Source organism: Dermacentor andersoni, chromosome 5, assembly GCF_023375885.2.
Source record: "Dermacentor andersoni chromosome 5, qqDerAnde1_hic_scaffold, whole genome shotgun sequence".
Classification (NCBI taxonomy): domain Eukaryota; kingdom Metazoa; phylum Arthropoda; class Arachnida; order Ixodida; family Ixodidae; genus Dermacentor; species Dermacentor andersoni.
This window is the reverse complement of record NC_092818.1, coordinates 178,953,950-178,970,816: the sequence shown is the minus strand read 5'-3', so window position 1 is coordinate 178,970,816 and position 16,867 is coordinate 178,953,950. Positions and strand designations below refer to the sequence as shown.

The 16,867-nt window shown below is 44.4% G+C and overlaps 1 protein-coding gene across 5 annotated transcripts in view; it reads right to left on the bottom strand.

Moving 5' to 3' along the window:
* LOC126531674 (uncharacterized) overlaps window positions 1-16,759 on the bottom strand; it is a 63,539-nt gene extending 46,780 nt beyond the window's left edge. For 3 of the 5 annotated variants that reach the window (XR_008612753.2, XM_055071371.1, XM_055071372.2), the window contains exons 1-3: window positions 16,442-16,759; window positions 10,127-10,333; window positions 6,727-6,828 (exon numbers count right to left, since the gene is read on the bottom strand). Coding sequence is in view for 4 of the 5 variants with exons in the window: in XM_055071371.1 (XP_054927346.1) it covers window positions 6,727-6,828; window positions 10,127-10,333; window positions 16,442-16,492 (360 nt within the window). In the remaining variant the exon portion in view is untranslated. The remainder of the gene's footprint in view (window positions 1-6,726; window positions 6,829-10,126; window positions 10,334-16,441) is intronic. The other 2 variants (XM_050179325.3, XM_055071373.2) reach the window with 2 other exon arrangements.
* Between the last annotated feature and the right edge of the window lie 108 nt (window positions 16,760-16,867).

Here is a 16,867-nt window from a genome sequence, read left to right as displayed (position 1 = left end):
CATGCAGCACCGTGTCGAGGCTGAGCAAAGCACACCTGGCACAGAGCCTCTGCACCGTGCTGTGACAGTGGATGGCACAGCAATGCAGTTCTGTGTCCCTCCACCACGCATTGCAGGTCTCGCAAACTTTTGCGGCTGGCTGTACAGCAGAATCTCGTTTATAAGTCTTGGAAAGAAACAGAAGGAAAAATGTACTAAGCGGGAAAACATACGATCCGAAGTCACTCAAAATTTTTAAGACAACTTTTAGTTCCAAATCTTAGTTCCACTGAAAAAAGTGCATATAACCATGATTTTATGGCCCGACTTTCTTGCAGTTTCTTTATAAGTGCTTACTAACAAGATACTATCAACCAGGAATGCTTTGGGAATTTATGAAGCTGATTTTACTGCTGAAGCTTTAAAACCTTGAATTAACAAAAATCCCAATTTAACAAAGTTTTTCACTGCAAGTACAACTTCATTATAACGAGGTTTGACTGTAAATGCTTTACTGATAAAAAAGAAGCATAACTGTATTGGATATTTTGTTTTGTGTGTGTGTGTTTTCAGGGTGTCTACCAAGTTGATATTTCCAAATTCCCTGAGTTTTCCAGGTTTTCCCGAGTGCCTTTGAAAAATTCCCTGAGTGACACAGAACATTGTTTTACGTCAAGACAGGCTGACAGTATGTCGCCCGATGCTGTCACTCTCTAGTAAGCATGCTAAAAAACGACTTAATCCAGTTTTAATAGCAAGGAGTATCATTTATATTATTAAAAATAATCTGAAGTGAGGGGCTAGTAAAATGCACAGCGAACAAAATATCTTTGAAAGAAAAGGTAAAACTCATTGCAAATCTAGTGAAACATTCTCAAATACGAATAAATAGGAGATGCGTACATAAACAAATGTTTTCGAATATTCACTTCAGTCACGAATCATGATTGACTGTCGATACATATGTGTGAAACATAGGGTGTGCTTGAGACTCCACTGAAAGCAAATCAAGGTGATAGAATGACTCTGAGCGTTTTATGATGAGTCATTATAATTACAGAGTAACTCAATATTTGAATATTGTAAGGTCAGTCATGCTACGTTTCTTCATAAAAAGGATTAAATCCCAAGCTCGAATTACATGCCCAAGTTATTCATTTGCCTCAAGCATTTTAAGAAAGAAAAAATATCTATATATTTCAAAGTTGCTGCCGACATGCCCCACATCAACCATCACGCAAAACATGGTAGTGCCTTCACCAAAACGATACTCTGTAAAGATACATATAATTCAGAAGCAAAATGGAACTAAATTAGGTTATCAGGATTTGCTGTAAGCTTAATGTTTTGCTCTATTACTTGATACCACTGCACAGAAGTGGCAAAAATAGTTCATGTCTACAAATGTGGATGCCATGACTGAACGTGATATGAACTATGTTTATCAATCTATAGCAAGCTCATTGGTGTGAGGCCCGAACTTTGTCACAAGTGAGATTCTCAACAGCTGGTGTATAAACCTCAACTGCCCTGACATACTCTCAGCCCGCACACAACGCCTCAGCGTTGCATTTCACTGCTTTAAAGAGTTCATTTCTGCTTGGATGAGGGACACCCGCATCCCGACATCAGCCAAAACTTTGTTTTTGAGCTCAAGCTCCTTGAAAGAAGTGGCGGCAGGCTTCCTTTCCCGTTCATTCCTCAATGCGTAGGTCCTTTCTGTTCTCGCTCTCCTTTCCCCGTGCATTCACCCCACACACCATTTGAAGCATCCTCTTCGTCAGCGTACAGTCAATGTCCGATTATTCGGACTCCCTAAGGGCCGCGAAAACGTCCGTAAAATCGGGCATTCCGAACAAATAAATGCATGTCTTTTACTGCCATTAAAGGCTCAAATCGCTACAGGCACATCCGAAAAGGCCTACCAGCACACTTATTAGGCATATTGGTGATCGTACTGTGACAGGAGATGGCGGATGGACGCATGTATATTTAAGGAATAGATACTATATGTCTTGTGACAATTGCCCCTATCACACTTTTTATGCTTCACCGTGTAACAATTGTGTATTGAGGCAAAGCCGACTTTTGGAAAACGGCATTATGCAACGCGCTGCGCTTTCCGAGCTTCGAAGCCAATCGTGAGGACCACAATGACGGAGTCGGAGCCATTGCTTACAGCGGCGAATTCTTTCAATGAAAAACACGGTGCCGAATGGCAAGGAGCTTAAAGGGAAGCTGAAGCGGTTTTCAATTTCCATGAATTGCTGGTGTTGGGAAGAACAGACCTATTCATTTACGGTTCTGAAATTTTTTTCTTTGTTTTGTTAATATAAGGGGCAGAAATAGCTTTCTAAATCCCCACCCGAGGAAACGCCCTCGTCGCTTCCCGGAGCGCCGGGTGAGGTGGTTGCCAGAGGAGAGAACCGGCGAGAGTGACGTCACTCGCGGGGACCGTACTGCCGGACCGGCGTGCTGGCATGTGCTGGCATGTTTCTTCCCGTCCTGCGCTTTACTAAACGACGCTACGAGAGATATGCCGCCGTTGACGTTTGTTTTCTTTTGCGATTTTCGTGAACTGTGCTTCCATTCTGTGCTGCGTGAGTGCCTACAGCCAAGGGCGCCTAACCTGCCCTCGTTCTGTGCACATTCGGCTGTGCGAACACAGGTGGCCGAGACGATGTGGTGTTTCACATGTTCCCGAAGGACAAGAAACTTGCAGCGCAGTGGGTCCGTGCGGTGAGGAGAGATAATTTCGTGCCGACGAAATCAACTGTGCTGTGCTCGGAGCATTTCCGCGACAGTGGTTATCATCGGAGCTTGACAACGATGCGGGCAATCGGTATTCCAATTAAATCGGCGCGACTAAAGCCCGGCGTTGTTCCGTCTATATTCTCCCACAAGACAAACACATCGCCACCTCCAAGAGCGGCCTTCGCCAAGAGGAGAAAGGGTGAGGTAAGGGTTTTAATGTGCACACGGGCAATGTTTTAAACAGATGATCACCTGAGTGCCGAACAAATGGCCTTACAGCGGCCTTTGACAAAGCAAGGTGGAGGCACAGCCGGGAATATGCACATGCGTGCAAACAGCTTGCCGTTTTCATCCTGTTTTTCCCGTCCGCTGTGTCACGGAACACTGTACTACGGCTGTTTGTTTGGTGCTGTTTTGATACGGTGAAATACCTGACCGGGGGTACGCTTGTGCATTACGTGATATTTGCTATTCGTCCTACCACGCGGTGCCCGCAGGTTTAGCTGTTCAGCATTCGTGTTCAAATCGCATGACATAAGGCGTTACGGTAATATTTTCATGCTCGCGATACAGTAGTTGAACTCGGCGTGTAAAAACTTCGTTCCGTAGATTTCGCACTCACAGCTTGCTACCAGCAGCGAAATGCCGCAAAAACAAGCGTCGGCACAGGCGCGCCTGTGGCAAGGTGAACGGGCTCAAATAATGAAGTAACATTGTGAGGTATTGAACTTGTCAGCGTTCGACGTCGTCTAGCCCAATACAGGCATCGCTGCTGCACAAATAATGTTTTCTTGCCTTTGTACCTAGAGAACTAGCTATGTATCAGGCATGACAAAATTATTATTTGAAAGTAATTATATTACATTACTCATTACTTTCTTATTACAATCATCGATTTGAATTACATTACCGATTACCGCTTTCAAAAATGGTATTACTTTATGATTGCTTTCAAAAAGTTTTCATGCATACAAGAAGCAAAAAGCAAAGTTTAAAGGGACGCCAACCTTTTTTTAAGGTAAGATACACTTACCAACATTTCATGCCCTCCCCCCATGTTCCTCCACGACACCTCACGACACTATCAACGTTCTGGCACCGTACACAACTTACTGGTGCATATTTAACGCAATTAATAAATTACTTCTGCCATGAAATTACAGACACCAAATAATTCACATTACTAAATCACTAGACAACTAATCCATCACATAAATTACTGAAAAAGTATTTCAATTAGTACTGGAAGTAATCCAACCGTTGTCATGTCTGCTGATATGCATGATATGCTGAAATTCATGACATCCATGCCTTTCACTTTTTCAGGTTCTAGCAGAGCACCTAGAGAACCGAGCCCCTGATGAACCTGTTCCACTATCATCACCAATCGAAGAGTTTGAAGCAGCCAGTGTGACACAGGCAGATAATGTTGAAGACTTTGAAGTAGCCAAACGCGGCACTTATGTTCGCGATCGTGTATCAACACGCAAAAAACCACGGAACATTAGACAAGCAGCGGCAAGGTGCTTGACATCGCATAATTGCACCCGTGTTTACAATCTAATGAGAAGTTAGTGCTTCGGCATTCTTCCAGCAGCAAGTTCCCAGTGACACTTTAGCGAATTTTTTCTCCCGTCATTGGAACGTGCAGCTACATGAAAAAAACAAAAAAAAAAACATACGTACCAGCTAAGATTTCCAACGCGCGAGAAGGTGCACATATCGCTCTCGCTGTTGGCACACTCAACATCGTCGTTGCCGCCATCGTTTTTCGTATCGGCTGTCGGTTCGAACATGTACGGCGAAAACACAAGCTGTCCGAGACAGCGAGAACGTTCCATAATGCTTACAACTCAGCTATGAAGCCAGAACAGAACAGCGTGCTACACTCTGAAACGGTGGCGCTGACCGGCGACTGCCGCGAATGAGGTCAAAGCGGCCCCGACCAATCACGGGCAACAGCGGCGTTCGCGCGATGCCCTGAGGCGCTGGTGCGCGTTTTCTTGGAAAAACAGCTGCTTGCGTTTGTTTACGCCCTTTTTGAACCAGATATTCGTGTTCAGGGGACTCAAAACTGTAGAATGCCGCAGAGAACTCATTTTTTTCGAAAAGTGTTTCAGCTTCCCTTTAATAGTGAACGTTGAAGCAGCTAGGCCTAGCGTTTACCACGGCGGCGAGGTAATCAAAACGGCAGCAGTGGTGGCTTTGATTAATGCTGTTTCAGACTTGTGGAAAAGTCCTGAAAATCGGACGGCAAAGGGCTCTTGCGTTCGAAATTTCAGACATTCTTAGACATTGACTCTATGGGGTATGTGGTGGTGATGCAGAGGCGTCGAGTGTCCAGAAAGTTGGCCATTGGCTGGGAACTCCTTCAGCAGATGACAGGGCATCAAATCACAACTCGTTATGATCTCTCTCTGTTACGCGAGCCAGCATTACTACGACTTCCATTCCCTTTCAATAACATTACAGCTGATTTTCCCTGATAGAAGCACAAATTCCCTGAGTTTTCCCTGAGTATTTCCAGACTATTGAAAATCCCTGAGAATCCCCAGTTTTCCCGGTTGGTAGACACCCTGGTTCTTGATCGCAAACACTGGCACCACGAAACTGTATATAATGGGATAATATCAACAATGTTCTACTGCATTTGCGGATGTTCAATTCACTTGTGGCAATATATCATTCTTATTCAATTCAGTCTCAAGAACACACACCTCTATAAATTAAACATTTCAGTACAGCTGCCAGCACACTTGTCTACAGTGCAGGAACGGTTTGATGCAGTGTACATTTGCTCCAACTACCAAAGATCACCAGCTCAATTAGTCCAAAAGAGTGGTGGCTACAGAGGTAAGTGACAGGCCACATGAGGTAACAGATTGCCAAGGTGATAAGTTAAGCTTAATATAATAAAACCTTTGTTAATTTGCTCTTTTGGTTATTTCAATCCTGACCAAAGCTCCCAGTCGGTGTCCATACATCTCTATGGGCCAGAATATTTGTTATTTCTGTCATAATATTGGCGTTTAACAGATATCTTGAACTTGACTGGTCAGCATGCACATGCCTAACACTAGTGGTGACCCCGACCATGAGACTTAAAGTTCTTGTGTCAGCCTTTGTGGCACTGGAGGACAGTGAACGCATGCCAATCTCTTCCCGAAAATGCCTATGCCTAATTATGACCTTCCGTATGAAGGTTTTCAAGCAAAAAGAGCAGATGACAGTGATTTATTATAATATTTAGCCAAATCTAAACTGTACCTTTTTTCCCCAATGTGAAATGGTCCGAAAACTGCCTTCGCAGCAAGAGTGCGGAATTTCATTTGTTCAGCTCTGCTCGTGTGGCCGCTGGGCCAGAAACACAGCGCTCTAAAGGTAAGCAGTGCCTTCATTTGCACTGGTTTTGCAGTGCATTATGGGAACCAGCAACAGTAATACATTTCCAGCTAAGAAAAAGGCACAAACCATTATCACATGGGGAAGGAAATGCCTTCTTTTCTTCGACGCAAGTAGCAAAGATGAAATAAGAAAAAGGTTCCTTACAAAGCATGTTACTAAACATAGGAATAAGTAAGTAAACTTTACAGGTTACTAACTCAACAGTCACAATCAATGTTCTGAGATGAGTTACCTTTATAATTTGCAAAATTAAATTAAATGCCTTTTAACCTACATGCACTTCAACATCACCTCAATAAAGCACACACCACACACGTGTCAAATCCAGTTACATTTATGCATAACCAATCAAAATAAATTTTAATGTAATTCAGCAGCGTAGCTTTTTGGGCTTGTTGGTACATGATTTGTGCTCGTGCTGTTTGCGTGTGTCTGAATTTTACTGTCTCGTCCTCTGCGCGCTATTCATTGCTATTCAAATTTAAATTAGCCTAAAAGAGGTCTTGCAGAGGCACGCTTTGTGTCCCAGCAACCCTAGTTACAAAAATGAGAAAAGAATAAGAAGAAAAGCAAGGTAGATATGGGCACCTGCTGCACAGGTGAGGATAAAGCAACCTTGAGACGTTGGAGCTCCTGCTGTTCCTGTAGGTTCAGCAGCCACTCCCGCTGTCGTAAAGCCTCTAAAGGACCCTGCATGTGAATTTCCCAAACCTGGGTCACTTCACCAAAGCCAAGACAAAAAGCACATGTCCCACAGTTGTATTACACTGTTCATCAAAAACACACGAGCACACATTTTGGTGTGCACCCAAGTCCAGACTTTCAGCAAGTCTGGACTTGGCATGACGAAGCAGATGCACCGTTTTACAGCAACACATCTACATAGACCTATCACCTGTACTCATGGCTATTGCAGATTATCATAGGTTGTAGCAATTGTGGCTCACCAGTGGTAACAATCATAATTATGTCTTCATGACAACAGTGGGAGATTTAGCAACAATCACACGGTCACTCATGGTGGCTGATGCAGATCTCGAGAACTCCTTGGCCTATAATGAAATTCTCATGCAGCAACAACAAAAAGGCAGCTCCACTGCAGTTTGGTGAAAGCTTTGCACAGTCTTGTCCTTAAGCTTTACAGAATAAAATTATATATAAAAGCTTGAAGAATCAAAGGCATTTCAATCGGCTTTCAGTTGAGGAGCTTCCACTCACGAAAATTTATGCGTCAATTAACTATGCCACCAAAATATTGATGAAGTGCAAAAGCTGTTAGTGCAATGGTTAATGTTACAGCTATTAGGCATTGCTTGTACATATATTCCCAAATGTTACCATGTTTTTCTTATTACAAGCCACACACTCCACATTCCATGAGTTCTGAAGAAGAAATTGGTACCTTAGTCACAACAGTATACAATACGCGCCTATCTTAACCAAGTTCGCATAATGAAACAATGCATGCATGTACAATTGTCATTTATATGAAAGAGACGTGAGCTCATGACAGACAGTCCCATTGGCAACATGTTGGGCAGCGCCATGGCAAGATGAGAAAACAAAATGAAGGGAGGACACCATTCTGTATTTTGCTTTGAGCCACGTACTAAATACTTATTTTATATTCATCCTTCTTTTGGCATGCTTGCAAAGAAGAACTGTATCATTTGAACTTGATATGGACACAGTGTGTCTATTGCAGCTTCGGGAACAACGATCATGACAGGTAGCATGATTGTTCTATTATATTCTTCACTTATTCTCTGCTTGATGGCATTATCAACACAGAAGGAAGGAAACAGGCAACAAGGGATGCAGGTAGTAGAAGGAACGGCACCACTCTCTCATTTTCTTTTCAAATGTTGCCGCCACGTGACATGTTCACAACAAGGCTATTATACCCATGCACTCTCGTGTTCTCCTCCATAAAGGCGATGCTTGTACACTCATCACGAAATGCTGAACCCACCCATTTAACTCTTCCAGTGTCAATGACTTACGGTACGTTTCAGTGTTTTTTTCTACCATGTTCCTTCTGACATTCCTGTTGCCTGATAGGAATGCAAGGACCACACCAAGATAGCATTTGCAATTCTGCGTATTATTTTCTCGTTTTTGCACAACCAAAAATAAACCATTGTGTTCATTTTATAACATCAAAAAAAAAAAACAAAAAAAACCACAATGCTGGAGCTGTGGACCCTACAAAAAATTTAAAAAAAAAAAACCCTACGCTGAAAGGGCTAAGGGCACTATAATTCTGTAAGCAAATTTTTATGAGCTTCCAATTTTAGTAGAAAAAATTCTTCCCCTATTGCTAGTCTTAGGTGGAGAACACCAATATTTATTGCACCTTACTCGAAGCCATCGAAGCTCTCGTCCTTTAACGCGCTGTTAAATACATGAACCACTTTGGCCGTCAGCGTCGCACTGCAACCGTCAGCAGCCCTCAAATAACTTTTACTCCACGTTATAGGCACATTGCTGGCATAGCCTCTGCCATGCTAAGTGCTCGTGATGAACATGCCCACAATGGCAACACGAGTGAACCAGCCTGAATACATGCACATTATAGATGGTCTCCATATCCATGCCCCCAGCAACGGTCCCCTCTGGCTAACAAATATACATATCTCAAAAGGCATGCCTTTGCTGGCTGCATGCGGTGGAAGCCACTGCGGGAGCCAGAAACTCGTCATGAACATCAGGTTCTAGACACCCCTTTATGGCGATTGATAGTGCTGCGGCTTCTCACGCAGGCAACTGATGACGATGATGATAACAAAGTGGTGCTTTTTGTAACTGGAATGTCTGAGGCGCCACAACGTATCAGCAAAAATTTTGAAATTTAGTTAATTATTGTATCAGTTCCGTGGGTTTAACCTTTTCTTTAAGAAAAAGAATGCAGAAACTCCACTGGAGTTGTGTAAGTATGCATAAGCATACCCCCAAGTTTATTAAGCTGGCCGGGCCCCAAATTTCCAGTTGGCCCACCTCCAAATTTTAGCTGGCCATCCTCAAACTTCAGTTGGCCAGCCCCTAAATTTCAAGTTAGCCCATGCCCAAATTTAAGTTGGGCCACAGCCAAGTTTCAAGTTGGGCCACAGCCAAGTTTCAAGTTGGCCCACCCCCAAATTTAAGTTGGCGCTCCCCCAAGTTTAACTTGGCCCACCCCCAGATTTCATGTTGGCCCACCCCCAAATTTCAAGTTGACCCAACCCCAAATACCAGCTGGCCCACCCCTAATAAAAGCTTCCCCGCACATTTTCTAAGGAGACCTATGTATCTCTATAGGTATTTTATTTTTATTTTATTTAAATTGTTCTTTATTGCTTATAAAGCTACCAATCATTCACATTTACACTATTTTAACGACTGAATGTCTTGACTATCCAAATTACACATTTTTCCTCTATATAGTCACATCAACAATTATCTGTGTCACAGACGAGCAGAATTGTTTATGAAGTTCATTGATGCAACATTCACATAATGACTGTCAATGATTCAGTTGCTGTTACACAATGTTTCAATCAGTTAATGTCACTGCCGCATGGGCACACCCGTATAATCAATGGACACAAAAAATTGAGCCACACAAAACCACTGTGAGACATATTTGTGAGACATATTTGTGCTTTTAAAAAGTCGGCTCTGCCCTAACTATACGCAAGTGAAAAATCATTAAATGTTTGTGTCAATGCAACTATCATAAATGAGCACTAAAGACCAGGCATTTTATGACAAAAACTTAAAAGTTGGCAGGTGGGCAATCATTAATGCCCTGTAAATGACATTGTGCCACGTCACGGCTACTTTAGGCAGCATACTACGCTTTGCCATAGAAGACAAGAAAACAAGGTTATTAAAAATAATTTAACGGAATAAAGTTAACGGAATGTGAGTTGATTTAGTTCAATGTGAGCCAGTGTATGAATATGGGGATTAGTGCGCAGATCCAATAACCAGTCATATTGAAAGTCACCTGTGGTGGAGATGGCTTCACCGCAGCGGCGCTGTCACCATCCACTGCGGCATCGCTGCTGCCATGGCACTCCTTAAATTGGTGTTCAATGGCATCTACAGCAGAAGGAGGACTGGGAGGGTTTGCAGGTGCACGCCGTCGCTGTTGTATCTGGTCCAGGGCTGTGCGCAGCGTCCGGTCACGTTCCTGCACCAAGGACGCTTCCTCCTGCAGAAGCATCCACAGAAGGGCCACTGGTCTTGGCTGTCTCAGCATTCACACAGATGTCAAAATTTGATCAAAGGCAACTCACAATTATCAGATGTGGTAGACAAAAAAAAAGCCTGCCCAGCTACTAGGTCACGGTGAATATGTGTTAATTCTGCCGAGAGACAGAATGCAAAATGTTGCCTCGCCCTAAAGATCTACCCACAGCTATTTGAAATTTGCGAGAAGACCAGCAAAAAGTGTTTCAGTCAGAGTTCTTCACTAGGAACAGGTGAAGGTAGTTCATTGCATAAAAAGTGGATAGGAATGATTGGGTTTAACAACCAAAAACAACACAGGATCTTCGAGAAATGCCATAATGGAAAGCTCCGGATTAATATTAACAAGCAGGGGAGTTGCAATGCGCATCCAAAGCTTGGTATGCGAGTGTTCCTTTACTTAACCACCATCGGCATACCGTCACGGTGGCCAAAACTCAATCCCTCAACTTTTTATTTAGCAGCGGAGACCAAGATACCTGAACAATATTTGTGAGGCTTAACTTTAGCTTTCAGTCATGGCTTAATAAGACAAATGTAGTTTTGCTTATGGCAACACATAAGCAAGTGAGCTGTGTCTTAAGTCAGTGCGTACAGCTGCTACAAGACTTGACCAAAACAATGAGAACGCATCTATAGCGACTTGTCCTTCAACAAACATGGGCTGTAAGGAGCAAACATTGAATGCTTTAGAAGGAAGATACATTTGGTGTGCCCCCCCCCCCCTTTCCAGGCACGTCAACCTAAAATGTCCATCCTCGCCACAGGAGATGCAATAAATTGCACAAGGCATGTTCAGGTTAAGTATGATGGCAACTGCAGATAATGCCGATACTCGTTCTCCCTGGCAACTTTTATAAACCTACCTTGTAGCTGCTGAAGATCATCATCATCATCATCATCATCATCAGCAGCAGCAGCAGCAGCAGCAGCAGCAGCCTAGTTACGCCCACTGCAGGGCAAAGGCCTCTCCCATACTTCTCCAACTACCCTGGTCATGTACTAATTGTGGCCATGTTGTCCCTGCAAACGTCTTAATGTCATCCGCCCACCTAACTTTCTGCCACCCCCTACTACGCTTCCCTTCCCTTGGAATCCAGTCCGTAACCCTTAATGACCATCGGTTATCTTCCCTCCTCATTACATGTCCGGCCCATGCCCATTTCTTTTTCTTGATTTCAACTAAGATGTCATTTACCCGCGTTTGTTCCCTCACCCAATCTGCTCTTTTCTTATCCCTTAGCGTTATACCTATCATTCTTCTTTCCATAGCTCGTCGCGTCGTCCTCAGTTTCAGCAGAACCCTTTTCGTAAGCCTCCAGGTTTCTGCCCCGTAGGTCAGTACTGGTAAGACACACCTGTTATACACTTTCCTCTTGAGGGATAGTGGCAACCTGCTGTTCATGATCTGACAATGCCTGCCGAACGCACCCCAGCCCATTCTTATTCTTCTGGTTATTTCAGTCTCATGATCCGGATCCGTGGTCACTACCTGCCCTAAGTAGATGTATTCCCTTACCACTTCCAGTGCCTCGCTACCTATCGTAAACTGCTGTTCTCTCCCGAGACTGTTAAACATTACTTTAGTTTTCTGTAGATTAATTTTCAGACCCACCCTTCTACTTTGCCTCTCCAGATCAGTGAGCATGCATAGCAATTGGTCTCCTGAGTTACTAAGCAAGGCAATATCATCAGCGAATCGCAAGTTGCTAAGGTATTCTCCATCAACTTTTATCCCCAATTTTTCCCACTCGAGGTCTCTGAATACCTCCTGTAAACATGCTGTGAATAGCATTGGAGATATCGGATCTCCCTGTATAACGCCTTTCTTTACTGGGATTTTGTTGCTTTCTTTGTGGAGGATTACGGTGGCTGTGGAACCGCTATAGATAGCTTCCAGTATCTTTACATATGGCTCATCTACACCCTGATTCCGTAGTGCCTTCTTGACTGCTGAGGTTTCGACTGAATCAAATGCTTTTTCGTAATCAATGAAGGCTATATATAAGGGTTGGTTATATTCCGCACATTTCTCTATCACCTGATTGATAGTGTGAATATGGTCTATTGTTGAGTAGCCTTTACGGAATCCTGCCTGGTCCTTTGGTTGACAGAAGTCTAAGGTATTCCTGATTCTATTTGCGATTACCTTAGTAAATACTTTGTAGGCAACGGACAGTAAGCTGATCGGTCTATAATTTTTCAAGTCTTTGGCGTCCCCTTTCTTATGGATTAGGATTATGTTAGCGTTCTTCCAAGATTCCGGTATGTTCGAGGTCATGAGGCATTGTGTATATAGGGCGGCCAACCTTTCTAGGACAGTGTTCCCACCATCCTTCAATGCTAAGCTAAATGAGCGTGTCTCGTGACAAGTGCAGATAATGGGCCGGATTTCAACGGCACAACTCACAAGTTAACCAGAGTAGTGACCATTACATCATTACCATCACACTACAATTCAAACACAAACCCTTTGCACCCAAACGCCTCAGCCTTGCCTTACCAATTGGGACAATTTTCGAGAGGCCCGCCAGATATCAGCACCCACAAACATTCAAGACATTTCAGAATGGGTTCAGCAACTACACTCAGACGCCCAGACGCACACTACCACTCTGCCCCTCGAAACCGCTCTCACTACCGTTGATTCCAAGCTTCTACACATGTGGGAAGCCAAACAGTCTCTTCTCAAACGGTGGAAGAGGCAACGGTTCAACCGAAAACTAAGACTCAGAATTGCCAAATTAGACCTCCAGATCCAGGAGTACGCCACACAACTGGCCTGCCAGCAGTGGGGCCAGGTATGTGAAAGCATGCATGACAACTTCGATAACAAGCGCACATGGCAACTCTTGCGACACTTATTAGACCCTACCACATCGCGCACACACCACAACCATAGCATAAACAAATTGCTACATGCACACAAAAACAATCTCAACGGATTCTTCGACGACCTCCGCCATAAACATCTGCCTTCCGCTCAGAAGTATGACATGCCAAAATATACTGGCAAACACAACGAGCTACTTAGCGCCGCTATCACGGAAGCAGTTCACCATGCCCTCACCACCCTGCGCACAATGTCAGCACCAGGCCCCGACCTTATTAACAATAAAATACTCCGCAATCTAGACGACAACTCCGTCACAGCCATCACGGCGTACTTCAATCACTGCTTTGACACTGGCACCCTCCCTAGTTCGTGGAAAGATGCCAGGGTAATTTTTATCCCAAAGCCAAACAAACCACTCAACACTTCTAATCTCAGGCCTATATCACTAACCTCTTGTCTAGGTAAAACACTCGAACCCGTCATCCTCAACCGACTCAGTAAATACATGGAGGACAACAATCTTTACCCATCAGAAATGGTAGGTTTTCGAAAATCTCTCGCATGCCAAGATATCATGCTTCGAATGAAGCATGACATCATTACACCCAACAGCAGTCTATATACGCAAGCAATTCTCAGTCTGGACCGCCACGGAGCCTTCAATAACGTTTCAGATTCCGCCATCCTCCGAGAGCTTAATCTCATTGGGGTTGGCGGAAAGACACATGACTACATATGTACCTTCTTATCCAACCGTACCGCAACGATACACATAGGCACAGAGCAATCCCTTTCATACACTTTAGGTAGCTACGGCACGCCCCAAGGCTCAGTGCTGTCCCCTTTTCTTTTTAATCTTTCTATGATGCCGATGGCACAAGCATTGCGGTCTATTCCCGATCTCAAGTTTTCACTCTACGCCGATGACGTCACTCTTTGGACGACTGGCAGCTCCGATGGAGAGATTCAAGACACTCTACAGGCCGCAGCAGATGCTGTCGTGGCTCATGCCGGGGCTATGAATCTCACATGCTCCCCTCAAAAATCCGAGCTTCTTCTGCCATACCACCAGGGGGCCGGAAAACACATGTCTAGTATACAGGTCATCCTAAACCACATCCCCGTTACTAGAGTGGACAGGCTCCGGGTGCTCGGTTTACACATTCAAAGCAACCGGCTCAACACATATACCCTACATACACTCCACACCACAGTTGATCACACCCTGCGCCTTCTAGGGCAAGTCTCCAATAAACATGGTGGACTAAAGGAGGCCGAACTTCTCCGCTTGATTCAGGCGTCCGTTATCAGTAAGATTACATTTGCAACACCATATCTACATTTCCTTAAATCAGAATCAGATAAGATCGACACTCTTTTATGCAAAATATATAAATTCGCTCTGGGGGTCCCCATACGTACCTCAACTGAAAGGCTAATGCTTACAGGAACTTTCAACACACTTACTGAACTCACAGAAGCCCACCTCACATCCCAATATAGCAGACTTTCTAACACCGCAACAGGTCGACACATTCTACAAACCCTTTCTATCACTCCGGCACCCATCATCAAGACTAAATACATCATTCCACATCACATACACGAGAACCTCTGCATCTCCCCACTTCCTAAAAACATGCACCCTGTGCATCACAAACAGCGCAGGAGGCACCTCTAAAGACGTGCTCTATGTTGATGCCGCCGAATATGGGAACAGAAATCATTACGCAATATCAGTAATTAACTCTCACGGCCAGGTCGCTGCGGCCGCCTCCATTCCTGGCTCTTCCTCGGAGGAGACGGAGGAAGCGGCCATAGCCCTGGCCCTCACAATCCCAAATTCATCAGTTATCGTTAGCGACTCCAAAGCAGCCATACATAACTTCGGAGCGGGTAGGGTCTCTACGCCAGCCCTTTCTCTCCTCTTGGCCCATCCTTTCCATCAGACTGTGGCATTAATCTGGACTCCCGTGCATGCGGGCCTTGCCGGAAATGAGGCGGCTCATGCCAGTGCCCAAGGATTTACAGTCCGGGCTCAGGCATCAGATGTGTCGGACCTCGCCACAGAGGAGGCGCCGTTTACAGCGTGGGATCGACTTATTACTTACCACGACATCTGCACACACTACCCATTAGACCGCTTAACCTTTCCGCCACTCATGGGCTAATCCCCGCGTAGGGGTGAAGTTCTGTGGCGACAGCTGCAGACTCGCACCTTTCCGTCCCCTTACCTCCTCCAAAGCATTCATCCCGCCATTTACCTTTCTCCCTCTTGTAAATTCTGTGTCTCTCCCAAAGCAGACTTAAACCACATCATGTGGGGGTGCTCAAGCACCCCCTTCCCCCTTTCCTGAAGCAATTAATATTTAGTGATGAGGAGTGGGAGGCTGCCTTGCGCAGCTCCAGGCCCGATCTTCAGGAGGCCATCCTGGAGTGGGCCGAGAGGATAAACGAGGCCTACTTCAAGTAGTTGCTCCCCCCACCCTCTATTCCATTGCCTCCTTCCCTTTAAAGAGGGATAAATAAAGTTTTTCATCATCATCATCAACGGCGTCACACTGGCATCAAACTATTTTAACAGTATTGGCACCACCTTGTAATATTGCAGGAAGTGACCAGCACAACATGAAAAATTGTGGTACTTTTCGAAATATAGTTTTGCTTACACTACAAGTGTTTTCAAGCTCACTAAATCACATAAATAACTATACCTCTACAAACTTGTCATTTTTTAAGTTTACGCAGGAATATTTCAAGAATTCTGACACACGCACAAACTTACATAAATGTTGTTCGTAACCTCACTTCCCGTGTTTATATCAATCAGATAAATGCAATTCTAAAATTGCCTCGTTATATATACTCAGTTTCTCTTTGCACTAAAATTAACTTTATTTTGTAGCTGCACATACAGACACAAGCAATAGGCGTTTCATTAGTTTCCTCTGCGTTAGAGCACACCAGTCATACTTGACGACCGAGTGGGCGAGAGAACAAAAACAAGCACACAAAATAACCGCCACCTAGAAAGAGCCGGCTAGTGCGGGAGTTGTTTCGCGGGTAACTACGCTATCATGACGTAATCATGAGTATCAATTCCGTTAACGGCACCCTCCTAGCTGCCATGGAACACACGCGTACGGCGCCCGTTCCGGACCACGGTTCCTCACTTTCTTGATACATGGCACAAGCCTGCATAGTTTAGTTAACGAATAACACAACCAAACTTACGTCTTCTGACATGTCTTCGGCGCCAGGTCCCACATGGGCTGTCGGGTACATATTTTCGCCGGCTCATGCGAATAAGCTGCGCATGACTAGAGCCAGCGACGCGCTACTGAAGGACCGTTACTACCGCTACCGGCACAGAAACGCATACACATAAATTGCGTGCTATGGACCTATTTATATAATTATATCAACAGGTTTGACAATCAACGCCTTCGATGGACAAAGGCGCACAACTTATAAAAAACGACAACTCTCTGAACACTGCCTGAATACCGAAACTACATAAAAGAACACATAATACAAATCTAGGCTTTGGCTTGGCTCCAGTCAGCTCCACTATTTCGATAGCTACATTCTAGAACCATGGTCGGCACCATGAAACGCTAATGTGCCACTATAAACCAATTGTCAAAAATCGTAATTCCT